The sequence below is a fragment of the Rhamphochromis longiceps genome, linkage group LG12 (genome assembly GCF_057381845.1).
Source record: "Rhamphochromis longiceps isolate RC_006_pf linkage group LG12, R_longiceps_female_GT1.1, whole genome shotgun sequence".
Lineage (NCBI taxonomy): Eukaryota > Metazoa > Chordata > Actinopteri > Cichliformes > Cichlidae > Rhamphochromis > Rhamphochromis longiceps.
In genome coordinates, this window is record NC_140568.1 from 41,337,776 (window position 1) to 41,365,589 (window position 27,814).

The 27,814-nt window shown below is 41.8% G+C and overlaps 1 protein-coding gene across 1 annotated transcript in view; it reads left to right on the forward strand.

The window, feature by feature from the left end:
* The window catches only part of LOC146657999 (spermatid perinuclear RNA-binding protein-like), a 102,681-nt gene that overhangs the window by 68,124 nt on the left and 6,743 nt on the right, over positions 1 to 27,814 (forward strand). The window contains exons 6-13 of the mRNA XM_085426391.1: positions 5,710 to 5,828; positions 10,818 to 10,913; positions 11,114 to 11,225; positions 14,870 to 14,967; positions 18,083 to 18,176; positions 18,373 to 18,441; positions 25,175 to 25,383; positions 26,786 to 26,935. Coding sequence (XP_085282517.1) covers positions 5,710 to 5,828; positions 10,818 to 10,913; positions 11,114 to 11,225; positions 14,870 to 14,967; positions 18,083 to 18,176; positions 18,373 to 18,441; positions 25,175 to 25,383; positions 26,786 to 26,935 — 947 coding nt within the window. The remainder of the gene's footprint in view (positions 1 to 5,709; positions 5,829 to 10,817; positions 10,914 to 11,113; positions 11,226 to 14,869; positions 14,968 to 18,082; positions 18,177 to 18,372; positions 18,442 to 25,174; positions 25,384 to 26,785; positions 26,936 to 27,814) is intronic.

The following is a 27,814-nucleotide window of genomic DNA, read 5'->3' on the forward strand; positions in this document are numbered from 1 at the left end:
GGCAGGTTAAACATGAGCTGTGCAGGGCATTTGTATTCGCACATGCAGCGCTCATGGTTGTTGCCTAGCCCTCACGTCATACTGGGCTCTTTTTGTGCCACTTTTTTCATTCGTATGAACGCCATTTCCGCTGTGTTGGGTGTAGCATAGCCAAACTTGCCAGCCGGTTTCGTTTTTGTAAAATCTTCAAATTTTCAGTCTGATTTTCTTACATCAGCCTAACACGGCTTAGCAGCAAAAATACTCACACTCAACACCCTAGGGACCGTTTTGTGCCCCATTGAAACCCATTATAAACGCTATTTTTCACGGCAAAAAAATTACGGTCAAATCGATCGTGATCGGTTATGTTTCCGTTTCCGCTTGCAGTACTGGCCTTAGAGTTGTAATTTTTTATTTGTCCACCGGGTGGCGCCCTTGCTCCACATGTGACGCCTGCTGGAACATACACACCTTCTCCAGCGGCCTGCTCGAGACAGATACCCGGAAAAGGCAGACTAATTTCCCGCGTGCAGCAGCAGCTTGGCCCGCTGCTCGTTCCGGACCATTTTCTGACCTTAGGATCGTTTGAGGGTGCATTAATTTTTTTTAATCAACAGGAAATGACGTATTTGTTTTCACGTGGTAGCGGAAGTGTGTGCTGCAGACACGGGAACCGAACCATATGCTCCGGCGCTGCGCGAAACACACCCGCGGCAGAGGCACTCCTCCCCGGGGGAGCAGGAGCAGCAGCGCCGCCTGGGGACATTTTCGGCTTCTGCAAAAAAAATTAAAAACGGATCGAAATTAATGTTGGTGCCAATCTTTTGTCCATCTAAAGGCCTAATTATAATAACAATAAAATATTACTTCAAATGTTTTTTTTGGAAAATATTTTATGTTTTATGTTTTATGTTTTTGGGGCAAAAAAAGCAGTGCGCTCATGTGACGAAACCGGGATATAAAGGGTTAAAATCCGCAAAATGTAATTAAAACTTGACATGAATATTTCAAGGAGAAGTAGGTCTAAAAGATTGGCTAATTTAAAGTGGAATAAAATATTAATATATAAATTTTTTATAGCACTTTTTCGGGCGTGGCAGAAAACGGTCCCTAGGGTGATGAACGTAAGTTTTTTTTAAAGTATGACGTGAGGGCTAGAAAAGTTGAGAACGTGTGGTGAGGTGAGATGCTTCAGACATGTCCAACCCTGACGCTTTCCAAGGCGGGGTTTCTGAATGCTTAAGTGTCACAGTCAAGTCCTGATAAGCAGTAGAACATGGATCATAATACAAATAAATAATTGATTTGATATGAAGGTCGTGAAACCACTGAAAGCGTCACTTGTTTAAAAAAGTTAAACAGATAACAATGCAAAATTGCTAAACCTACACTTGTAGAGGTTTGATTAATAAACAGTAGGGTTTTTAAATTCTTTGATTGAAACAGATTGTCTACTTTAACACTCCATACATCTCCACTGATGTGTACCAGTGCATTTTATTGAAAAATCCGAGCAATTAATTACTTAACTGCAGTTTTCAGGCTTTGAAAAAGCCATCTGGTGGGTTGAATAGAACCCTTTGGCAGGCTGAGAATGGCCCCAGGACACATGTTTGACACATACTGTTTGTTTCATTCTCTCTTTTTAAATAATAAGGTTACCAATGGGGTGTCTCTTCTTTCTTTGCCAAGTAAAGGTGATATCAAATCAAAATCAAGTTTAGTTCTAACTTCAGCTGTTTCTGGGTTTTTGTCTTTTACACATGTTAAAATAGAGTTTTATCAGTAATAAAATGCCAGCCAAACTCAACCCTATCTGTGCTACCTTGCAGGGTCTCTGAGGGTCTTTTTTCTGGTGACTGACCCCTGACAGTCTAAGTGGTTCCCTGGTTTTTATCGTGTGCCTCCTGTAGCTGGCCGCTGCTCACTGACTCTTGGTTTTGTTGCCATAGCTCCGCAGGTCGCCTCGCTGCGTGGATTGGCACATCTCTGCGGCCCCGCTGCTGACGAGGCATCCCCCACACCCAACAGCAGGAAACCCCGGGTACAAGGGGCTTCCCCAACAACCAAACCAAACCAACCTACTCTCACTCTCTGCCTCAGACATGCTCCTCTATCCCCCTCCTTCTTCTCCCACCCCTTCCTCTGTTAACTGGACTTCTCACTGGGTCACCATGAAATTCTGGTCCATGTCTACTGATAGAGCACACACACCAAAAGGACAAAATGACTACATTACCCAGCAGCCCACATCCACACCTGTGCTCCCTTTGCTTTAATTACTGGGGCTGACCTCTGTCTGTTGATCAGTTGTTATTGGCTCAGAGTGACATCCCATAATTTCATGTTGGAAAAATTGTGTTAATTGAATTACTCTGATGTCCCGGTCACTAATCGAAATTCCCCTAAGCTAATGATGTCGGGGAGAATTTAGTGGAGGTTGTCCTTATTTGTATGTGGTGTTGACCTCTGACTGATGGTTCCTTCATGGCCTGCCTCTGGGAAATGATTTTCACCGCTCACTGTTTCACACACATACTCCTTATTTTTCCTTCATGATTAAATCTACGTGTGTTTTTAGCCCTCTGCTGTAGTGGAGCTTTGAGTTTGTTGCCAGAATAATTCACTTTTTAATGACTGGCCAGCTGGTCCATCTAAATCTGGTTGTTGCTGTCATTTAGATGTAATTTAATTTGTAGGTGGCGCTCGGCAGTCCTGTGAACTCAATTACAGGCAGTCATCTCTAAATGAAAGCTAATCAGAATATTTAAAACAAATGCCAAGCCATGAGACAAGCTAATGCCTCTAGTAGCTTCTTGTAGGTCTTAATTTTAAAATTTAACTCTGGTTAATTACCAAAATTTATCATTGGTTTAGGTTTATATTCAGTACACAGGATTAAAAAGAAGTTCAGTGTTGATGATGAATGATGCTTTAATCCCTGCAGTTTGTATCAAACTGACTTACAAAGCAAAGAGCAGAGACAAAGCTACACGTGTTAGATAAGAATGAACTGTTTAGTTGATTAAACAACACAAAATTGATATTTGGCAATTTTATGTCAGTCAGGGATTTTGAAAATACAAACACTCACTTTTTTCAGCTTCTCAGATCAGATAATTGCTAGTTGTCCAAATGTTTTTAGTTTTGTGTTGTTAGACAAAAAATATAAAGAAAGAAATAATTAAAATAATTGATGGGATGACATCAGTAGTTATTTTTGTATATAGTATTGCATCAGGCAAATCACAGCTGCCTGCATATTGTCTTTATTGAATAAAATGTTTTAAGTCAGTCTAATAAATAGTACTTATAGTAAAAGTAGCACATGACATCTGTTTCTACAATTTTGAATTTTGAAATTTATAACTTCAAAACAGCAAAACAAACAAGCCGTCTTAATAAATCTGATTGGGTTTTTTTGTTTTTTCACAGTGTTCATACCAAGCAGAACAAGTTAAAAGCACCTTTTAAAACAACAAAACATAAAAACTCAAAATGGTTGAATAGAGCCTTAAGTTGAGAAAAATGTCATTATAGTTTTTTGGGGGGGAGGGGGGTTTATTAGGGTTCCTAATAACAACCGAGAATCACCAGTTAACCTAACATGCCTGCTTTTTGACTGTGAGAAGAAGCCGAAGGAACCCACACTGGTACTCGAAGAACATGCGGAGTCCAGCCAGTGGATCTGAGCCCAGTACATGCTTGCTGTCAGGTCACATTGCTAACTACTGAACCACTCTGCTGCCAAAATAATTAGAATAGTAATGATAATGAGGTGTATTTCAAATCTAAGGATTTAATTGGCTCCAAAGACTCCATAGATTTCACTATAATGAAGAAGATGTCATGCAGTAAAGGTTAGGTAGGTCTCTAATGATTTAGTTTTAGACTTTACATAAAACTGAATGATTGATTCCAACTTACAAAGAAAAACGATCATTAGCCTGGCACATTTAAGAGCAGAGGAATGCAGTAAATGTAAAGGTCTGACGTGTTTGTAATACTTTTAAGATTAGCATGGCACACTTGAGACTCCATAGATCCACTCAGCCTGTCGTGTAGTGTGTAAAGTGTTTGTATCCATCATGCTCTGCTTTGTTGTCTGTTTATCTATATGGAACATCGTTTGCGTGACCCTGGTATCCAATTGTCTACTTTGTACTCCGTCTTTAGTTTATAGCCACAAACTAAGAGCCTCTTAATGGCTTGTTGTCGGGGTTCACTTCATTTTCATTTGTTTCCAAGGTCTCCAGATGCATCAAGCAAGCAGAACGTAAAGAGTGCGCCCACACATGCACGATTAAAACAAATCACGCCATTAGCTGCACACTTGCTGCCAAAGTGGTAAATAGAAGCCAGAAGTCCCGGGGGCAGAACATGAAGGTCCTCACTCAGTCTTGGTCTTGGAGGAGTGACATGGGAGAAATCCCCCGTCTCTCTCATCAGCTCCTTCGTTTGTCTTCCACCTCTTCCATCCTGTTCAGCTTTCACTACGGTCTCTACAGCAACAGACTGCCAGACCACATGCATCGCTCCTCGGCTCGCTTTACTGCTGCGGTGCCACATGGATAAATTGGAATTTGAATACTTGTGGATTTAGAGGCTACACTGCTGTTTCCTCTCTATGAGCAAGAGCCTTTTAATGCTCTGCGTCAGCACTCCTGTCAGCTTTAGTCCCAATTTAATCTCTGCTGGCTGTTGCTCATTGGAAGAGTGCTTTGAACCATAATGACACTGATTCGAGTGAGATGGTACATCAATCAATATCTGATATTTGCAACAATGTCTCAGCTTGCAGGGAACTCATTATCTTAGATTTATTTGATACGAGATAACCTGCGGGCCTTCACCGAGCTCTGCAGTGTGATCTGCGGTCTGTTCCCCCTTTTGTTTGTCTGCTTGACTGTCCCACAGTGGGCACCCCTTAGCTGCTCCTGAGAACAAACAGCCTTCACTTTCTTTCCAGGGTGGCGTTCTCACTCTCAGATGTTTATGTTGTCATCTGCTGTCACTCTTCTTCTGCTGTCGTTCTCCCATGGCTTGGCCTCCAGTCATGGCAGGAGTGCTCCCCACAGGAACCCGGTGTGGAGAGACTGTTTCAGTCAAACATAAACATCTGACCGACCCCGCAAGAGTGAAAATACTAGCATGGCGCCCCAGAAAACTGCAAAGCCTTTTGAACAGGATGACTTTTCCCCCCTCTTCAAGTGGAATAGCTAATGTCTCTTTGCATCAACTCTGCCTGTGACCCAAACTCAGACCCCCTTGAGCCAGTTTTTCTCGATCCATCCAATGTGTTCTTGTTCTAAAGTGTTATTTTTAATCTCTAATCTGGCTTTTGGTCCTGAGTCATTGCCATGCTCTCATTTTCGTCCTGCGCTGTAATCGATAACACACTAATCTGGCGTGTTCCATTGCCTTCCGCCACTGATCTGCATCTAGAGTGAGACTTTGGCCGGGCAGCAAGACGCATGTGCTCACGTCTACTCCGGTTCCTCCTGTCAGTGTCATGAAAGATCCTGCCTTGTGCATGAGAATCCTCCCTCTCCCAGAAAAATCACACAATTTCTCAAATTTCCCCTCCTCTTAGCTCATTCGGTCAGATCAGTGGGTTTGCCTAATAATTAGCTGTCTGACCCTGCTGCCTGTGTGTCTGTGTGTGAGTGTGAGAGGTCAGCGTGCTCACGCTCAGTCTGTCTTGTCTCATCCTGTCCCTCTCTCCAGAGGAGGGCGAGCAGGACGCTGACAAACGGAGACAGGAGGAGGAGGAAGAGGAGGACGTCCTGGACAGGCAGAAGTGCCAGGCGGCACTGGCTTCACTCCGACACGCCAAATGGTTCCAGGTGAGCACAGCTGGGCTGTGACAGATTTCTCTACACTGTCTTTATATTCTGGCAACCTGAGCATTCAGCCGTGTGCCTAAAATTACATTTGCTTGGCTTTAATGTGTGACAGCAACTTGGTTTTGAAGGAAACGTAATGGCACCTAGATTTTCTTTTTATCACCATAATAAATGACACAAAGTAATGAAGTCTATCATTAGCACACAGGTGTTACGGCATTGACATTATGAAGCTTTTTACTGCTCAACTGATGCACTCATTCCAACACTGCTGCAGCAACAAAGACACAACCTGCTCCTTACGTTCAGAGTTTTTCGTTCTCTCTACTTGTATAAGCTGAGGCAGTTTTCCACCTAACACAAGAACTTCCCCTGACTTCTTTTAGGGCTAATTTCAGGGGGAGTCTGTTCACAGTCCTGTTAGTTTATGCAGTTCAAAACCACTAGCATGGATCATTTAAGGTGTTTTTTTTGTCCACATCTGTGCCCTAGCGCTTCAAGGTAACTAGTCATTTGTAGACTAGCAAGGTTACTGCTGTGCAGGAGGCAGATTTCAAAGTGTGTTCTATTCCTAACCATGACCAAGTAATAAGTTAGAAAGTAGAAAAACAGCAGACCAAATGGGACAAGAACCAGGCTGTCTGATACACCTGCAATTACCCGTCCAACCGCCCGCTGTGGACGTTATTACTCAGCCGAAACACAGCTGTTATTTTTCTGCCATGAAGTTTTATATAGCAGTGGGACAAACAAGTGGTCAACAGAACGGCGTTATAAGACATTTTGGGATGAACATGCATTATTTTGAATACAAACACAAAACATATCGGAAGGGGGAAGCACATCATCGCTGAGTATAGAGGGACTGATGTCATAACCAATACCAATTTCAGGAGCGTCTCATCGTGTGAACCTGTCTGTTGGCATGGATGTCTGTTTTAGGAGCCACTGCTACCAAATACACTCTGTGTTTTTCTTCAACTGTCTTCAATGTGGTCCTAAAAACCTGAAGTAATTTACATGAAAATAACACTTTCAGAAAAGCTGTTCACTTTGTTACTTACTCCTGGACCACGATGCAAGCACGTGTATAAAGGACATAAGAAGAAGACTGAATATGAGCTGGGAATTGTAAATTGTTCACAGCAGCAGTAAAGTATATTTGTTTCATTTCTCTTACATAGTGATAATGCAATTTTAAGACAGTATGCAAATGAACTAATGTGCACAATAGGTCTAAATTTATAGACATTCCAAGGTGGCCGACTGGGTGGTTGGGGGGCAGCGGGGTGCTCAGGAGCCGTCAGCTTGTGGGAAGAAACTGTTGAACAGTTTGTAGAACCTGCTTCCAGAGAGGGGTGTAAAGTATGTGAGCTCTGGGATGACTCAGTGAAGCTTGTGCATCTCATTTCCCTGAAACTCATCAAGCCACAATGAACACATTAATGAGAGGTTGAAATGAAGCTCCTTTTTTAATCATTTAAACAGCAGATATAGGCATCATTCATCATGTCTTCTGTTCTTTACTCCTTTTCCAAAGCTGCTTTCCTGATCTATTAAAGACATGCATCAACATTTAATGACTGAAATCATTGGCAGTTATTTTTGCATTCGCCTAAATGCAACATTTGCAAAAATGTGGGGAGGAGAGTATTTAAATACGTGATTTAGTCATGTTTGTAGCAGTCTGTTTACTCCAAAATGCACCATTACTTAAAGTTGGAGAAAATGTTATTGTGCGCTTTATTTAGCTGCAGTAGTTGCTGTGAGGTATGCCAGGTAGTTATCCAAAGGAGCATGTAATTGATGTGGGTGGATTGCTTCAAACTGTGGGGGCTTTGGTTTTTCCCACTAGCTCTTAACCCTGAATATTTGGAGCATAGCCTCGGTTGTTCCTGGTCTTTAATAAAACTGTTATTTTAATACAACACAATGGAACTTAATGTGGAGTCAGAGTGAGAACATTGGCTCAATACAAAACACTAACAAGCAACTTGGGCTCGATTAAAAAGGCAGCAATATTGTATGAATTTTACAATGTGTCTTTCAGGTGTCACTGAGCGTAACTGATGCCCACAGGTGGAGCTAGATTCTTTCCTTCGACCTGAAATTGTCAAACCTCCCATACAGACAGAAAATTAGAGCGAGGTGTTGAAAAATTCTGGAGAGAAATGGATATAATATTTAAGATTTCTTGCTCCCTCAATGGGTCTGCTTTTTTGACTTTCCAGTTTTCTCTATTTTTGTTGTATTGCTTTTGTCCTTATTTGAATTAACTGATTGCAAATTGTTAGTAGATAACCTACAGAACAGTTCCTTCAACACAGTTTTGCACTTTGTGCATTATGCTAATAAATCTTATGTGTGCTCTTTGCCGTATTTAATGGCAGATCAGTCAATAAGCTCAACTCCAGATGTCAGAAAACTGCTCTGGATAACGATGCATATTCCTTTGCCCTTTCTTTTGTGAGAAACTTGACCAGTGAGTCCAACTGTGGAGTAACAGAGCTGAATATAGATGTTTCCAGGATGAGCTTGTAGAGTTTGTTAGAAAAAGAACAGGCAGCATGGGAATAGAAGAAACGGTAGAAGTAGTGAAGTTTTTATCAGCGTGAGTAGCTGAGGAGCCTGAGATATAGCGCCGACGGATACGGGGTCATGAAGAGGTTCTTCACCAAATCAAGTTTCAGATGAGCTTCAGCTCTGCTGTCCTGAATGAACTGAGCTTTTCCTCCACTTGAGAGGCAGGAGAGAGAGATGAGGGTCAAGGTCAGGTGAACCGGCCAGTAGTTTCCCTCGGGGAAGGAGAGCTAATTGACAAGTACTATCAGAGTGAAGGGCTGCACTGTGGCCTGAAGGTGTAGCAGCACAAGCCGGGTTCTGTTTCATCATATTCAGACGGGGCTGACATGACCTGAGGATCTCCACTGATTTGTAATAACTGTAGATACAAATGGCGACGTCTGTCTCATTCGCCCTGTCTGCGTAGTTTCAGTGAGACCACCAGAATGAAATTACAGTCTTGATTATTATGAAAAGCCATCCTGTGTAAATTAAAGTGTCAGTAATCTCAGGCTTAATTTGCTTTCTATTAAAGTCTAGATGTAATAGCCTCAACCACAGTCTTCTTTGGGTAGTTCAGTTACTTTTCTCTTTATATTCTTCAAGTGGTTTCTTTTAAACTTGAAAGAATTTAGCAACAGGTTTGCTATTTTATTAAATGTAAAGGTGTTGAGTGAATCATCTGTCCTGAGTTTAGACACTTTTTTTTCTACTCTGAGGGACTGTGTGGAGAATTATCGTATTTAAAAAGTGACAAATAACACTCTCTGTTTGCTTGTCTTTTTATCTGATCTGTGTTTGTACAGCGTGCACAGAGCACAAAGTTTCAGGTCGTTGGACAGAGCGGTTCGCATCATACTTTGGCTACAGTTTGGTCCCTCTCTCGTTACTCTCGTTACTCTCCCTAGTGACTGCTCCACTCTGTGTAGGAGGAGAGTCATTTCTGGGTTCCTAAGTGGTCCAAAAACAGCAGCCTGGGGCAACGCTTTGGTCTAAATGCACTGTTCTATCCACTCCATAATACATCAGCATCTTCCTTTGTCCACATTCCCACCTCTCTACCAGACTTCATTAAATCCAGATGGATTTAGCAGCTCTGGGTGGCAAACGATGCTGAGATGTCTGCCTCAGTAGAGGGAAAAGTAAAAAGAAATCGATGTGTCATTTTTTTATTTTTTTCATCTCTCTAGTTTCCCTGTAATTCAAATTTTATCAATTTAATCATCTAAGAATGATGATTATGAGGAAAATGAACCACACACAAACTTGTAACAAACCAGCTATCCACCAAAATGAAATTATTCTCGATATGAATATTTATGCAGGCATTCTAGTTAATCACATTTTGAAAACTACATTTCGGCTTCACTTGTGTTATCTCAGTGTTGGCTGTTCATTTATTTCTTTGGAGAAATGTCCCATTCATTGGTCTGGTCAGGATTTTTTTTTTTTTTTTTTTTTTTTTTTTTTTTTTAAGATTTTGGTGGAGTTTTTCATTTTTCTTTTTCTTCTTTTGTGCCTTTTCTCTTTTCTCTTGTTCCACTTTGCTTTGTGTCTGTACCACAGAGCCCAGCAGTTAGCTGTGGTACATGCAGTGTTGCATAAATAGACAGAATAGAGAGATTGCAGAGCTTGTAGGGTGTTTGTGGCTCTCTAAAGAAGCACCTAATGCATCCGTTTTTGTCATACAATTGAACGATTAAGGAAAAAGATGTAAAAAGTACATATTTATATAACATATATACAATTTGTGAACAGATTAAGTTTGTCTTGCGCATTTCTTCCAAGTGCAAGAAGTCAGAACTGGACTACCAGGGAGAAATCTAAACATGGCAACCATGCTGGGAGTGGTCCAGCAGTGCATGAGAGGAATGCAGTCTTGAGGTGGGAGCTGCCCAAATTTTAATCAGATAAGGAGTTTGATTTTTGGGAGTGTGCAGAGTCATAAAGAGCTGTGCTCTCAACCCAAACTCTCCCTCAAGACAAAGTCAGCATGTGAAATTGCAGTCATTAATTAGGCAAAAACACAATAAACCACAGTTAACTTAAAGCTTAAAGTCAGCAGGAATGAGGCGACAGGATAGAAAAATTCAGATTCAGCCGAGGTACTCTAAGCCTGAATTTAGAGGTTGTGACAGAGGCAGCTGCTGCAGTATTTATTCCACAGCTGAGCTCCCCTGAATGTAATACGTCTGATATTTTCACATTGTCACGTTAAATCTCGCACTCAGTCTCTTAGAGATGTATTAGCAGCATATTGAAATTTCAGAACTCATGAAAATGCCTCTCATAACGCTGCACAATTTTCATCTTTCAGAGTCTAAAAGTTTCACTTTTTAGAGCTGGCGCTGCTGAGCCTGCAAGCACTTGCCTATTTAAAATGCTTCTCGTGCTGTTGGTGACTTTTGCCCGTTTTTCCCTCCCTAGGCCAGAGTCACAGACCTCAAGTCCTGCGTCATCGTTTTGAGGATCCTCAGAGACATGTGCAACCGGCTGCCTGTGTGGCAGCCTCTCAAGGGCTGGGTAGGTGACGGCTCCAGAATCAGAATAATGTTTGGCGTAGATACATGGAAGATGCAAACTGCAAGCTTTATTTTAAGTTTGTCCTTTAAAAGTGCTTGGTATGTGTGACGTGTAATAAACTGCCCCAGTAACAGAATCAGGACTGTGACTGATATAGTTCATCCTTTGCTGAGTATTTTGTGTTTGTTCGTCCTCTGCAGCCTTTGGAGCTGATCTGCGAAAAGGCCATAGCCACCTGTAACCGGCCGCTGGGTCCAGGTGAAGCCCTGCGCCGCGTCATCGAGTGCATCGCCTCAGGGATTCTTCTCCCAGGTCAGCAATCATTTACACTTTCACTCTTTTCTCTCTGCTGCAATTCAGAAGCCACAGCTCATCCAGGAATATCTTAATATTCATGAAGTCATATAAAATCTGATGAATACCTGAGAGAAATTTAGAGGCAACTCAACAAATACAGAATTCACTGAGAGGTATGCACTATGAGTTGAAGAACTGCGGCAAATATCTGTAATATATAGACTTAGGATAAAATATAATCCCAGTTTTGCTTATATTTAGTTCATTCATTTAAACCTGAGCATGCACTGTTACTCTGCAGTGCTTACACACCTGATAACAGGTGTAAACTGTAAACTATCAGAACAGAAATCAGAAAAAAAAGCAAATAAACTAAGAAGCCAACGTGTACAGAAACTGATTTTCATTCAGAGTAACATAACATTACATAAAAAAATAAAATCTTACAAACAATTCAGCTGCATTCGATTTCATTTGTATAGTTGTCAACTGTCACCTTGATGCACTTTATATTGTAATGCTAAGACCCTACAATATTAGAAAGAAACCCCAAAGATGACGTGATGCCCTAAGCACGTGGCGACAGTGGGAAGGAAAAACTCACTGTAATCATTTAAAAGAAAAAAAACACAAGAGAGATTTTACCTGAGACATGAGTGGTATCCAGTAAGGTCATAAATGTTTAAGCCATTTCAGGTAACATTTGATGTTCACCAAGAATTAATGCATCACATAGTCCAAGTGAAACAGCTCCCGTGCCCTGGATTTTTACAATACTGTAAGGCATAGAAGACACTTGGAACTCGTTTTCCTCGAGAGTGCGTGGCACATCACTGAGGATCACTCACCCTTTTTCCATCACTCAACTCAAAGATGTGTCACAATACATGTTGACTTGCAATCTCACCAGACATATTTACAATCTTATTGAATTTGTTCTCGTTAACGTCAGGGAAATAAAGATACGAGGCAATAAAGTGGAAAGTTTGAATACTCTCTCCAAAACAACAATATAAAAGATCAAGTGTGTGTGGTTGCTTCCTAAGAGTCGCAGCTTCCGCATGGAATTCAATCGCTGCAGTGCGTCTTTGTAAATGACACTTGTTTGAATGACACAGTTTTTCATCGATTGCTGTCCCCAAGCATTTATTTTCATTTACAACCTCAATCCAGTCACCATTAATGTGTCTTCCTTGCCACTAAAATAAGAAATAATTGCCTTTGTTTTCTCTGTGTTTAACTGAAGAGACACAGATTTGTATTCAAATTGTGCATTTGTTTGTGAATGAGGCCCAGTGATGGAAAGGGTTAGCAGCAAGATACAATAAAGCAATACTTGGGTAAAAGGTCCCCCAAAAAAGTCAAGAAGAAACCCAAAGAGGACACAGTGAAAGTGGATAAGCATAACAGGTAGATACAATGGCCAACTACCACAGAGATGGGCAGGAAAACCAGCAACACAAAACAGCCAAATAAGACAGGAAACAGACATGAAGAAAGAAAAGCAGAAGACATCAGGAAAGGATGAGGACAAAAAACGATAAAGATGAACACAGCATCAAAACTCCTCAGACGGTTTTAGGACTTTGAGTTTTTGCATATGACATCATGGAAAATCACTTCAAGAGGTGTTTGCCATACTGGATGTGATAACTGTTAGCGATATCCAATAACGCAGGGGTGGGCAATTCCAGGCCCCGAGGGCCGGTGTCCTGCAAGTTTTAGATCTCACCTTGGGTCAACACATCTGAATCACATGATTAGTTCGTTACAGGGCCTCTGGAGAACTGCAGGAGCTAATCTAGCCATTTAAATCAGCTGTGTTGGTTCAAGGACACATCTAAAACCTGCAGGGACACCGGCCCTCGAGGCCTGGAGTTGCCCACCCCTGCAATAACGCGTACTTTGTTTACATAGAAATTATTGCTGCCATGTTTTTTGGCCTATATTCTGCTGCACTGTTGCATTCATCAAGAAAAGAAAGAAAATCTTTTTTTTTTTTTTTTTATCGCTTTCCTGTTGATTTGGATAAAAGAATATGGGGGCTAAAAAACTCTGATACAGCCGTATCAGTCATAGTATCAGTTATAAGGTGTTTCTGCCATCCATCTACCAGCCTCAGTCCTAAACTGAAGTCCGGTTCTGAAGTTGGTCATCGTCAGCAGATCAGACATGTGACCCTCCTGTCTCCAGACAGCTGACAAGAGCCGGCTAAAAAACATAATGCTATAAGCTATGTTTATGCAAGCTATTTTTAATGTTATGCTAACGTCCTAAAACTCTTACTTTTCCTGTGATAAACAGTTTGATTACATTCTCACAGCACATGCTAAGTTCACGTCTACCCACGTTAGATCCACTCCAAAAAAGGGTTCAGTAGCAGTGAACAGAAGCTAACTGATGGAAAATTATGGATATTCTCAACAATTCGCCTCAGTATCACTCTCATCAATCACAAATGATCTACACTGACTTGTTGAGAATGTTAGGGATAATACGCAGAGCCATGTCAATATCAGAAATTTCATAAACATCCGTTGGATACCCGAGCAGTGACCACTTGATCCTGTGAATACAGTTCCAGGCAGAGTCCCATGACTGAGGCTTCTTACTCATCTTGACACAAAATACTGATAAGCCTCCAAACTTTTATAGGGCTTCAGATCTCATCCAGTATAATTTGAGGGGTTGTTGATAACAAAATGATGAAAATCGTGAGGCGTGAAGTTGGGAAGAGGGCCAGGGTTGCACTTCACAACATGAGTAAACACACTCAGAGGGAGTAAATAAACATCCATCCTCAGCTCCTCCTTTGCCCAATTTCTCCACATAACGAGCAAGACGCTTACCATGAAAGTGTTTTACTTCCTCTGAGAGAAACACTTGTTGTTTACTCATGATTGCCATAGTTTCTCATCTGCATAATGTTTAGCAGGTTTTTCACTCACTTGATGTGTCCAAAATGGCCGACGAATTAATGTCACGTGGTAAGCTGTGACGTGTCTGCAAGACGTCAATAGGTGGTTTTTCTGCAATGTAATGTCTTTACATATATGGTCCTAAGATTCATGGCAGGCTGTGGAGTGCACTGTGATGCGTTCATGGTTTCCAAACTGGGGCACAGAGTCCCAGCGGGTTCACAGCAGCATGATTTCATTCAGTTAAAATTGGTGATGGAGTATTTTCCTGAATCATGGGAACATTTATCCCCGGAGACTCTGTTTTCATTTTCGTGCAGTCCACATGAAGAAATGTTTCCTATTTACCTCCAACAAACAGAAATATGTTCTCACGTTTATTTTTTCCACCGCTGTTCGCTGCCGTGTTTGAATGCTTCATCTGGGAAAACTTCAGCTCGAGCGAGTTCGTCCTTGTGATGATGTCACTGGACTTTTAAATTTTGGCTCCGAAGTTCCTTCAGCATTGAGGGCAGTTTGTTTCATGAATGCACTCGGTCACTGATGAGTTATTATTCAGTCTGTGCACATTAAAGTAAGGTGAGCTTGTTTGTAAAGCACCTTTCATGCACTGAGGTCTTACTGAGTGCTTTACGTGAGGCATAAAAAGCATTAAGGCAGGAGGAGAATAATTTGTTTACCTGTTGAGTGAAATAAAGTTCGAATGTCTGACTGTTTTTTCTTCTTTTTTTTCCTTCAAAGGGGGTCCAGGAGTTCATGACCCCTGTGAGAGGGAGCCCATGGACGTCCTGTCTGACCTCAGCGCCCAGCAGGCCGACGCCATCACACACAGCGCTCAGGTCAGTGAACATGTTACCCATCCGCCTGCTATGATGACATCACGGTTTCCTCTTCCTGCAGTGTGCATGCTAAGCTCTTCAACCCACAAAATTCAGAATGTATGTCACGTTTTTTGACATTATTTTTTCCCCATCCATTTCAGCTGCTGGTAAGTGAGAGGCAGGGTACACATTGGACAGGTTGGCTGTCTGTCACAGGGCTAACACACAGATACATCACCATTCACACTCACATTCACACCTATGGGCAATTTAGAATCACCAACCTAACCACACGTCTTTGGACTGTGAAGGGTAGGTGGAGTATCCGGAGAAAACCCACACAGGTACAAGAAGAACATGCAAACTGCTCACAGAAAGGTGCCAGCCAGCTGGAGGATCTGAGCCTTCTTGCTGTAGGGGAAGAGTCGACTAATTCACAGCTTAATTGATCTTAAGGCTTTGGTTTGCTCATTGTGTATCACTTTGTAGTTGAAGGCTCGTGGCTAAAGGACATTTCAGGCTCTGGTAACCATAGGCATATATAGTATAGGCATAGGTAACCTTTTAATTCAGTTCCGTTTTATTTATATCGCATCAAAGCACAGCAACAGTCACCTCAAGATGTTTTATATCATAAGGTAAAGATCCTACAGTAATACAGGGAAAACTCCAACAATCAGATGACTCCCCTGTGAGCAAGCACTCGGCAACAGTGGGAAGGAAAAACTCCCTTTTAACAGAAAGAAACCTCCAGGAGAAATAGGCTCAGGGAGGGGAAGCAGTTACATAATAATGAGATGTCGTGTGGAGCCTGGTCCTGCATGGCTTTATAAGACAAGGTCTTTATGTTGTTAATAAAATAAATGCAGAATTTCACTTGAAGCCGGTGAAGAGAAGCAAGAATGGGCTGACGTGTGAGCGCTGACTAGTGTTTCTGGAACAGCTGAAAGACGAGCTCGGGAGGACTAGAGAGAGAGAGAGATCCATGTGAAAAGTGAGTCACAGTAATCGAGACGGGAGAAAATCAAAGTGTGTACTAAAAGTTCAGAATTACTGGATGACAGTAGAGGTTTGATTTTTGTGATGTTTTTTAGATGAAAGAAACTGGAGGTGCTTTGAGATGTGAGATTCAAAGTTCAAATGCTGGTCAAAAATAACACCAGGCGTCTTAGCAGAAGATCTGATATTGCTCGCAGGCGGGCCGATGTAATGACTGACCTTTTCAGAGAAACTGTCGGGCTGAACACCAGCGCCTCAGTTCTGCCAGGATTGAGATGGAGCAAGTTTAAAGACAACCAGTGCAGTGAAGGAATCACTGAGGTAGGAGAGGATGTTGAGTAATGGTAGTAATTACTCAGCAGATATCATACTGATATGTTTTTATTCACATAAAGGTACCGATTTTTTTTTAGTATTTTAGCCATCTGCCCCATAGTGCAGGACTTTTTCCCCTCGGGTGGGTTTCAGTGTGTTTTTATAATACTGTTTGCTTTGTGTGACAAAGGCGTTACTACTACATAATAACCACATTCTTGTTAACCGGTTATCTGAAATTGATCTGAGATTACTCAGTAAATATGACAAAATGTCTCATGTGTAATAAGATGAAAGCATGATGAAGCTTACAACATTCTGCAAGAACAGACTTTGAGCATATTTTACATTTGAACACCTACTAGTATAATATTCCTTCAGTCGAGCCTTCTGAAGGAACGGAATGTCTTATTTTGAAGGAAAAGAAGACACAAACTGTGGATTTAGTGAGCCGTTATGTCCCTTTTGCACAATGATACACAGTGAGGTCCATTAATTTACAAAAATTGTGTCATTGCCCAAAAACTTATGAACCTAACTGTGCTTACACCTTAATATTATATTACCCCCTTTAGCTCAGCCAAATTACTCTCGCTCTTTGACCGTAGCTGTAAAGAAGTTCCCATTCATAATATGCTGTTTGCTCCTGGGGGATGAACCTTGAAAGCTTCAATTAAAGGACTCCATGTCTCACCTGTGGGCCACAGCTGTCCAGGTTTTAACTGGTGCTGCTGAAAATCTCCAGTTTCATCGAGTCTGGGATGAGAGAAGAAGTAAATTTTTTTTTTTTTTTTTTTTAAACACTAAATCACTAAAAGAAAGATTAAAGTTAAGTTGAGAATATTTCCGTATTTTCAGAGATCAGTGACGTCCAAACTCGTTCCTCCCTGGAGGTGAATCAGTGCTGCAAAACCACAGATGTTCTGAATTTAGAGATCCATTTTCCATCTAAGACACTCTTCTTTATGGATGTTAGATTTACATCTTTCCCTCTGAGAAATTCCCTTCCTGCTTTCCAACTATAAAACCAGCCACAGACACTGAGAAAAATCAGTTCATGTGCCAAGAAAGAAAAAGTCAGACTCAGCCATGCAACTTGTGAGACCTTGAAACATCCCACTATGGTGCGTTTCGATGCCCCCCTCCACCCACTGTACGAAAGTCAGCATTTTTTCCAGTAAATCGGACATGTAACACTCCTTCCCGCTACACCGATTGATGGAGGGTTATTTAAAACGAGTCCTGGGCCTCCGCCGGTGGAGCCCTGAGCTCATGTCAGCACTATAAATAGCTGAGTGTCCACAGAAACACGGTTTCTGACCTCAGATAAGCAGCCCCTCAGTGCTGCAGAAGCTTTGACAAACTGGCAGCTTAATTAGCCAGCTAATGACCGTGGGAACGCTCTTCCTCATCTACACCCACACCAAGACTACTACAACTACTACCACCACCACCGCTGCTGCTCCACACAAAATAACAAAATCTGGCCCCCGGGCAGAAAGTGTAGGCTCAGCAGTGAGAAATATAAAGACATCCTCATCTTCATCTTTGTTTTGCTCTCTTGATGAAGTGCAAGTCTGGGAATATATTTTTCCCATTTCCTCCTTTGTTTGTGCCTCGTCTCCATAATGCATGAAGTTTCTCCCACCAGAATTAGTTGGTTTACACAAACGGCGAGCAGCTCGCTCAAGTTTCCCCGATAATTAAAGCACATTGATCTGAGAATAAATGGCCCTGCTCTCCTGTGAGTGCAGGAGGGTTTCTGTTGCTTTACCACCGCAGTGATGTGCCCTTATTCTGTCGGCTGTGTGTGTTTCAGCATGCGTTACGCCTCCTGGCCTTTGGACAGCTTTACAAGGTCTTGAATATGGATCCTCTGCCAGCCAGCAAGCCCTCACCGAGGCTGTTAGAAGGTGCGTGCAGACTTGTTTGTGCTCTCTGTTTTGCAAGTTTATTCGTTTCCCTGTTTTTACCTTTTTTAAATTCATTTTTGAGCCCTCTGTTCAGATACAGTCCTGGCAGCATTAATAAAAACAGCATGCTTAGACGGCATGTGCGTCTGAGTGGGCAGTGTGATGTTTTAAGTGCTCGGTCGTTTCCGCTCTGCAGGCGGCTGTCAGAAGAGGCTCCGGGAGGACATCGGGTCAGACGACAGAGACTGCATCAAAAGGATGAAAGGTGACTTTGACCGTCAACTCACCCGTATCGAAGAATCACTGCTCATATGATCGAAATCCTCTTCCTCTCACTTCTGAGGTGCAGCAGACACTTAGATTCAGGCTGATACACGTGGCTGGCTGTAGCTTTATATTAAACAGAGTTCATTGCTGGAAGCTCGAAGTCACACAGGAGAAAAGAGCAAGACTCCGATATAATGAATATTGATTAAAAACCTTATGTTGTGTGCTGTAATTTAACTTTAAAGTGGCTGAAGGGGCTCATTTATTAACCCAGTCCATATGTTTCTCTATGCTCTTGTGATATTTCCAAACATAAAGTTTCCTACATCAATCTACTTCCCATAGTCACTTAGATAAATTGGTTCATTGGTGTGCTGGTGGGTTTTTATAAACTTTATCAGGCTTTTGTTGTATTTTCCACATCTAAACTCTACATGTGCATGAAGGATATCTTTTCAGGGATTTTTGCATGTTTAAATATTATATCGCTCGTCCTGATCTCTGTGTGGATGAACAGTTGGTAGCTTTTCAGGGGCAGGTGCAGTTTCAGGCGATACATCCCTTCTAAACATGCCAAGTATGGCATAAAGATCTAGTTGGAGCTGTGATCCTAAAACTTCTTTCTGCATAAGAAAACTGAAAGCGTAATTCATTACATCATTATGAAAAGACAAAAAAGGAATATAAAGAAGACTATAGATATGATACAACATGAACAGAGCTGCTAAACTAGCCGGCTTTCTTGAAGGTCATAATTTATCTGAAAAATGCTTAAATAGAAGACAAAAAGAGACAAAAACACATATGCATAAGTGTAATTATTGCAATAAAACCACAGTCAGACACTTGCAGTACTGTGAGTACATGTGGGTGAAAGTATGTGTGTAATGTGAGAGTTCAGCATGCCTCTGGTTTCTGGAGCAGCAGGATAGCTGGGTTAGATTTATCATGAATTTATTATTGTTTTATATTTTACTAATGTTATTTTTATTGCATCTTATAACTATTGCTTTTTGGTCTTTTCTTTCTTTCATATTATTCTGGCCAAGAGCCACAGAGAGGTTCTGGCACTTCTTGGAAACGGCTCATCAAATATTAATTATTTATACAACTGTAGATACCATATGCAGTGCCCTCCAAAAGTAATGCACAATAGTTAACTGCAAATTGTGTTTGAATATAAGATCATAATTTGACTGAGATGAAAGTTAGAGACTAGCTTCGGCGTTTATTTAAGACCATAAAATCATTGGATGCAGTGATAAAACCATAAAGCCTCAGCTAACTTACATTTTTAAGCTCTTTTGTTCACGGTCATCTTCTGGAGTTTTTGAAGATTTCATTTTTAGATCATTGTGATCAAAACTAACACAAAGAGCAAACATCAACTCTGTTTCAAACAGACTCAAATTTTATGAGGAGTGTCATCAAAGCTGGCTCTCCAGATACAACCGAGCGGTCTTCAGCGGAAGAACAAAGGCAGCTCGTCAGGCGATGAGCGAGACTGGAAGCATTTGCTGTTTTGCTTTGCACCAAGAATTCATTTCCCACTCGGAGACCGCCAGCCCAGAGTTTTGCTGTAATGTCCCGTACCATCTGATGGAGAAAACTCTGAGGAAATGCTCTGAACTGGTGCCTCTGAACTAGTACCTGCCAGCGTGCAATCTCGTGCCAACACAAAGTGCTTTGAAAACACTGGAGTTTTTTGGCCACACCAGCACAGTTTGTACTCACCATGCGTCTGCTTGCCAGCTTTGCTTCTCTGTGACTTTGTCCACTTCCAGAAAATGAAAATCTGATTGAAGGATCATTGCTTTGACCCACTGGAGTTGATCCAGCACTCGTCACAGAGGTACAAGAGGGCATAAATGAATGATCTAAAAATAAGCCGCCACATTGGAACCTGCCAAATTTAAGTCAGATTTTTTTTTCTTTTTATGAGCCCATTCCTGGAACTTTTTGGATTACAGCTGAACATTCATGAGTTAACATATGAACCAATGTGAAAGTAAGTTTGTTTTTTTTACTTCTTGTAGATAAACCCATTTTTATCTTTCTCTTTTAAATTTGCCTTTTTAATAATGATTCTTCTTAATACTAAGCTGATTTTTGTTCATTCAGATTTTGTTTAAACAGCGCGTTTGCTGTAATATTGTGGCAGCGGATTTTCCAGCTCTGTAAAAGTTATTAAGGCGGTGGTTAATTTCTCCTGCTCTCGATGAACAGTCGAATTACCCCATTGACAAACGTAATTTTCCAGCAATGTGCACTTGTGCATATCTGAGTGGCAATTAAAGTGCTGATGAAGTGCTTTAAAGCAACTCAACCCTGCATTTGTCTATAACAAAAGACACGACGTTTAGTGACACAGCGCTAATGTGTTTGTAGGGACTGGCTGTTGCAGGTTGTGTCCTCTAAAGCGCTATTTGGATTCCTTTCCACCATCATGATATTAAAAACTCTGGCTTGTCTTTAATGGAAAATGGCGACATATTAAAAATGTGCACAAAAGATTGATCCTGTGCAGGTCACATTTGCCACGTCGCACAGAGGCTGACTTCCCTGGACAAAAACTCTTCACAGCAGATAAGTGGATATTGACTGACGACTAAGAGACAAGGCTCATGGTTCAGTGTGTGTTGGACATGCACTATAGCTGTCTGTAAAAGAGGTCTTTGTGTAAAAGGTGGAAAAGTGAAGCACTGGAGCTGAAAGAAGTGAGCAGCGACGCTGATCTTTTCTCAGAAACCGGGACGCTTTGTTGTGACAGGGATCAAATCGGCCTGTCAGGCCAAAGAATAACACGGCACATTCACTTCAATCTCTGTATCAGAGGAGAGAAAATGGCCTGACCCTGCTGAAAGTGATCCATTATAGTCTGGATGTGTAAAACCCAGCAGGCAGCGACGTCCGATATCATTTCAGGAACCAGGTCGCCCCCTTCACTGCATCTCAGAGCGGCGTTAGTCAGCAGCATGAAGCGGGTTAAGGAAGATTTCAGGCAGCAGTGGCTTTTAGGTGAGATGTGTCCTCGAAGCAGAAAATTGTGTGAAGTTATCAGATTTCCACAGAGCTGATAGAGAAGCTGGTGAAGCTTAAAAGACATTCAGCTTCAGACAGTTTTAGGAATCAATCAGCTCAGGTTGACAGAGGTCTGTGTGACAGTGGCTTAATGTCAGATTTCAGTCCTGAACACCAGAACAGTGTCAAACCACCCAGATTTTTATTAGCCTTCTGAACGCTCCCTCCTCACAGAGGGTTTTGTGGCAGCTGTTTGGACAGCACTTACACAGGCGGCGTCTTCTGTTGTGACAGTGTGTTTATCAGGCTAATTTTTTAAGTATGGCATCTTGTCATATTTCTTGGCTGACATAACTTCATATGGTGCTGTCAGGACATGATTTACAGTGTTGTGTGGCCCCCCTGCTGTGCTGCTCTGTTGACATATTACACAAAGTTTCACTCAAAACACAACTTCTCACTGATTTTTCTGCTAATGAGACATTTTTCCTCTAGTGCAGCGGTCCCCAACCTTTTTTGCGCCACGGACCGGTTTATGCCCGACAATATTTTCACGGACCGGCCTTTAAGGTGTTGCGGGTAAATACAACAAAATAAAACTAGTACCGGTACCGAAAAAAGAAGATTTATTCATAACACACGTGAAAAGACCCAGGAAAACCGAGTAAACGATAAAAACGATAACAAAATAACGCTGAAAACCCTGAAAACTATACATTTCACACCTGAGCCTCAACTCTCGCGGCCCGGTACCGGTCCGAGGCCCGGGGGTTGGGGACCGCTGCTCTAGTTCACTCAAATTCAATGAAATATTGATGATTTATGTCAATTTTTTAATAATAATTTTTACTTGCCCACTGATGTCTCAAAGGATTTTAACTTTCTCTTGGTTCAGACCATAAAATCCATAAAATCCACGTGCACAGGTCACCTGATATGCACAGATCACATCACCTGTGTTCAGACACTGAATGGTTTTAGCTTCTATGGTGTATTCAAGTGCATCACATCAGCTTTCACTTTCAGATCATATAGGTTTCTCTCCTAATGCACTACTTTAGTTCTGTTCTTTATATCCTGGTCTCAGCAACAAAAGAAAAAGAATCTTTGATCATGTACTGTGCTGCACACAGGCTAGTGTTGCATAAAATTAACTACAAGTAACAAATAAAAATGAAAACTTGCAAATAAACTTCAGTTTCCCTGAAAATCTCTCGCTCAGCTCTCCCCTCTGCAGTGAAGAAATCTCACTTTGAGAAAAAACATGTTTGGCTTTAGTTGCCTCTTCAGCTCAGCAGCTTTCTGCCTCGCGTCTCCTCCTCCGTGGCTCTGCATCTCTGCTGGTGCGTGGAGTTGAAATGTTGTTTGAATACAGAGCCTGTGTCGTGGTGGAAACGCAGGCCTCCCTTCACACACGCTTCTCAGTCTCCCATCTTTCTTTAAACCGCCTGCCCTCTGCACCAGTCTTTTTTTTTTCTTTTTATTTTGCTAGTTTGTGTTCGTAAGCTCGGGTGCTGGGAAGCTGAATCCCTTTGTTTGGTTTGTTGTGTTCCTGTGCAGACCACAGCTGAGCTTAGGTGGACCAAAATGTGTTAGCCAAAAAGGGATGTTCCAACTGGATTAAAGCATACAGAGGGCTGTGTTTGGCCATGAGTTTGACACCTTTTTTGTACAGATATTCATATGGATATTTTTAGCCATGGACTGCTCGTTAAACAAGACATTTAAAGATGTCTGGCTGCTTTTTCTGGTATTTTATAGACAGTTTAATCCAATAATTGCTAAAAAAAAAAAAAAAAAAAATCAGCAGATTAGCTGACAGTGAAAATAATAATTAGCTGCAGCCGTAAACTAAACGGTCTTGGCACTGATGGCTGCAGCCTTCGGCCTCTTCACTCCTCCTCCCCCTCGCTCTCAGAGTCTTGTCTGTCAGTGTCACAGTAATTAAATTGGCCCTCGCTGGGACCATCGTCTCCGGCAACCCTCATCTGCTTCCAGTTCAAAGGAGGTGACGGAGGCAGAGATAGAGGAGGATTAATACTGCTGGCTGTTGCCACGCAATTATCTCACCACCTCCCACCACACACGCGCATGTTGGGTTTTACACACACACTTACAGTGCTTTAACACCTCCCCCTGTCTTCCTTCCGGCACCTGTCCACCAGCACCTCCACATTCGTTTTCTTACACCTCGTCTGCATCCATATTCATAGAAGTCGCACTCAAGTCTAAAGTGCCTGTCAGAACCTTTCAGTAATTACACACAGTGGCTGCAGAACCAGGCGGCTGCACACTTCACAAGCCTCAAGTGTCCCCGCTGTGACACCTGTTACACAAAAGCTGAAATCTGTGGGTGGCCATATGCAAATAAATGATCACCTCAGCATCATCGATAACTCTGTAGTGTTTCTCAAGAATCTGAAATTACACATGAACGTTTCTGCCGGCCCTCTTCCTCTTCAACTTTGCCCAGTCCATTAACCCTGCGTTAGATTTGAATACCTGTAATAATGGTACAGGTGGTGACAGCTGTAGCCTTGAAGCTCTAAAGCATGTTTTTTTGTTTTTGTTTTTTTTATAAAACTACAAATTAAAACTCAGATGACAAGAATAATTTAAAAAAAAAAATCTAAACAGGTAACAGAATGTTTCTATGTGGATTTACTCGCTTTTGTGACGAGCCCCAAGTGGTCATTAGAGGAACAGCATCTGTCAGTCAGAGGAGCCATAACTTCTAGCCTTACCAGTATAACTCAAGGAAGAGTGGACACTATCCACAGAGGCCAAAATGGTTGTTTATTTGTTTTAATACCTGCAAGTTCATCTCTGTTTTAGAGTTGTACATTTTAACATACAAGTCTGTGGGTTTGACTCCGTTTTGAAGCCAGGCTCAGGTGGCCCTAACAGGAACTGCACTTTTTGGAAATTGATTTCATTTTTCTGCCCCGGATGTTTCCACTTGGTGACATCTGTTATCACCTCTCTATGAAACCCTGCAGGTTGTTTGAACAGTTTATTTTTTATTAAATTCATAGATTAATAAATAGAACTGACTGGATAAGTCCACGTACATGGATCTGTCTCCATTATATTGTGCACACGTTTATGTAATGAGCATTCGTCAGTTCCTTGGAAACAACCAGCACCTGTTTAATTGATCAGTTTTCCTGTGGGTCCGAAGAGTTTTTGTTTTTTTAAAGCATCTTGTTGAACTTGATTTCAGACTGTGATGTTGTTCCCATTTCTATATTAATATTAAAAGTTTGACAGCTGACAAATGTCATTTGACTTCAGTTCTGTCCTTTATAGATCTTATTTGTTTACAAAGTCAAATCTTTTGTAGCCTCATAGCACAGTTGACAGAGTTGGACTAAAATCTGCTTATTATTAAAAATGCTTATTATTTGGCGACACTCAGCACTTGTTTTGTAATGGATGTCACCAGGAGTGAGGTTTCATTTCCAATTCATCAGTGAGATATTACTGCTCAGGACTCCGGGGAGGCAGCTCATCTCTCGTCACTGTGTAGGTGTGAAGTGTCGCTGGCTGAAGTGTCAGTGGTGTAACACCCGGACGGTGTCATTCTAGTCCCATCAGCTAGCTGCTAATAGGAAAGAAGCTGGGCCAATGAAATGGCTTCTCTCACTTCCTGCTTGTGGAGTCATGAGGTCTCTGTTTCATTAATAACATGTGCATCTCTCCTCTTTAAGTGCTAGACTGGAGGATGACCGATCCAAACCATCCCATGAATGCTCTGATGCGTCTGAACCAGATCCACCCGGGCCTTCAGTACCGCCTGCTGTCCCAATCCGGCCCAGTGCACGCTCCAGTCTTCACCATGTCCGTGGAAATCCAGGGAACCACATACCAGGCCACAGGGAACTCCAAGAGAACCGCCAAGCTCCAAGTAGCTCTCAAGGTACCAACACAGTTCAAAGAGCTGCATAAAAGTCACAGAAGTCTGGGGGTTGTATTTTAATGAACCTTAGATGGGTTGTCTGATAGTCATCGGTTAGCAAATGTCTTCTTTGGGACATGTAAACACCTCAAAATCCAGAGTATGATTTGTGCTTAATGTTTGAAAGCTTCAGATTGAGACAAACTAAAATGATGAACATCACTACCATTTAATTCTGCTCAGGGTCACAATGGGCTAGAGCCTATTCCTTTAGATACTGGGTTAACTGGGTTATCATAGATAGACCGATTGATTTATAGGGACTTGGATTCCACAGCACTAGCTCCATAAACACTTAGACACAGACGAGCAGATACAGAAAGATTAAAAAACAAAACAAACAGGAAACATCACAGAAAGTGGATTCGAACTGTCCTGCAGTTCTTTTAGGCTCTAATTTCAAATTCTAATACACATATAAGAGTTTTCAAACTGCTGAAAACTGTTTTATAATAATGATAATAATAATGGATTGCGTTTATATAGCGCTTTTCAAGGCACCCAAAGCGCTTTACAATTCCACTATTCAACCAGGACAGAAAGCACAGGGATCAAACCGGCGACCTTCCAGTTACAAATGCACTTCCCAACCTCCTGCGCCACGGTCGCCCCCCGTTTTAGTCTTCTAAGACTAAAAAGAACAAGAGAAATCATGAGAACAAAGGAAATCCGGTTTGTCGTTAGTTGCAGAAACTCCACTAAAAGCAAAAGACATAAAAAATAAAGGAAAAGCAGAATAGGTCCACTTTAATATCAGCACAGGTATCAAGTTGCTTTCTCTACTTTTAAAATTATGACATCTGTAAGTGAAGCAAGTAAAAGGGGGTTCAGAGGGTTAACAACACCACTTTAGCTTCCAGTCCTGTGTCTGCCTGTTAGTTTGGTTTGTCAATAATTTTGTACTCGGGTGTTTAAAAGCTGAACATTAAGTTGGACAAAGAAACAGCAGCTGAAGTTTTCTTCTAAATCGATACGAGAACACACAATGTTCTTTTTGTGACAAATCTTTTATTGAACTAGAAGTTTGACTGCTCACACTGAGTCTTTTTCACACATATTTATTCATTCAGTTGCACTTTCACACTCTCAGCACAGCCAGTCTTTCTGTTCTTGTTGTTCGCTTTGCAGCCTCACTGCAGCAGCTGGGGTTTGAGTGCCTTGCTCAAGGACAGCTCAGTGACAAATGATGGATGTGAAAGCGTGACTCATCTCCCATTTGCGGCTGTCAGGACGTCACAAAAAGTTTATCCGCTACTTTTGTAATCCGATGACTGTCGTGTTGAATGCAGCAGGAAGTCGTGCGGTGATGAAATTTAAATGAACGTCCTCTGGCTGTTTTTGTTTTCGCTGCTGTCGTCCTCAGGCGCTGCAGGCTTTGGGCTACGTGCTCGGCAGCGATGGAGACGTGGACTCGCTGAGTGCCGACGAGAAGTCAGATGGCGAAGGGAAGAACGACAGGATGTCCACCAGCTCCAGCTCCACCTCCATCACCTCCTCCACAGACACACAGGAGGTGAGGAACGAACACACACACACAGACTATGGCCTTTTGTGAAAGGTTCTTCCTGATTACAACACATCCATGAGGTTCATTAGAGATTCAACACAATAAAAATTCTTCTGCAGATTTTCGGTCGTCCTGATTACAAAGGCTGGAAACCTTGGATTTAAACATGTTCTGTGGAACTTTCTTTTCATGTATTACTAATTTTTTTTTCCTGTCCTTATGTGAACAAAAATGTAACCTTCCCCGACTCTGTTGCCTCTGAGAGCCTGAAGGACAAATTTTCTAAAAATCCAAAAGGCCGTCATGTTTCTACTCACTCCCGGATACCTCAATGCCTCTCTTAAAATCACCACTAAAATTCATTTCTGTTTTATTCATATGGCACCAATTCACAGCAGCAATCACCTCAAGATGCTTTCATCATAAAGTAAAATTTTAGAAAGAGGATCCCCTCTTGGGGGCAATTGGTGACTAGGGGAAGGAAAAACTCCCTTTTAACAGGAAGAGACCTCCAGCAGAGTGTGGGGAGAGTTTGGGTTTCACAACCACACTTAACTAATGTTAGGGATTACCCTGAGGCCAGCAAAACAGAAACATGTCATCAGGTATCAATAACATGAGCAGCGTGAAAGCAAGTTTTGCTTAATCATCTTATTAGTTCTTATATCTGTAGCTCCGTTTGTCCCCTGCAGTCCCTTGGTTGTTGAGGTTGTGTCTCCTTTTTACTTGTATATGTGTGCGTGTGTGTGTGTGTACAGTAGGTTTACATACTTGCACACTCAATGAGAGTGAGACTTCACAGTCAGAGCCGCCCCTCGCTCGTCACGTCCGGCGTCAAACCACTGACAATGGCGATGGTGAAAACACTCAACTTGGGACTTCAAA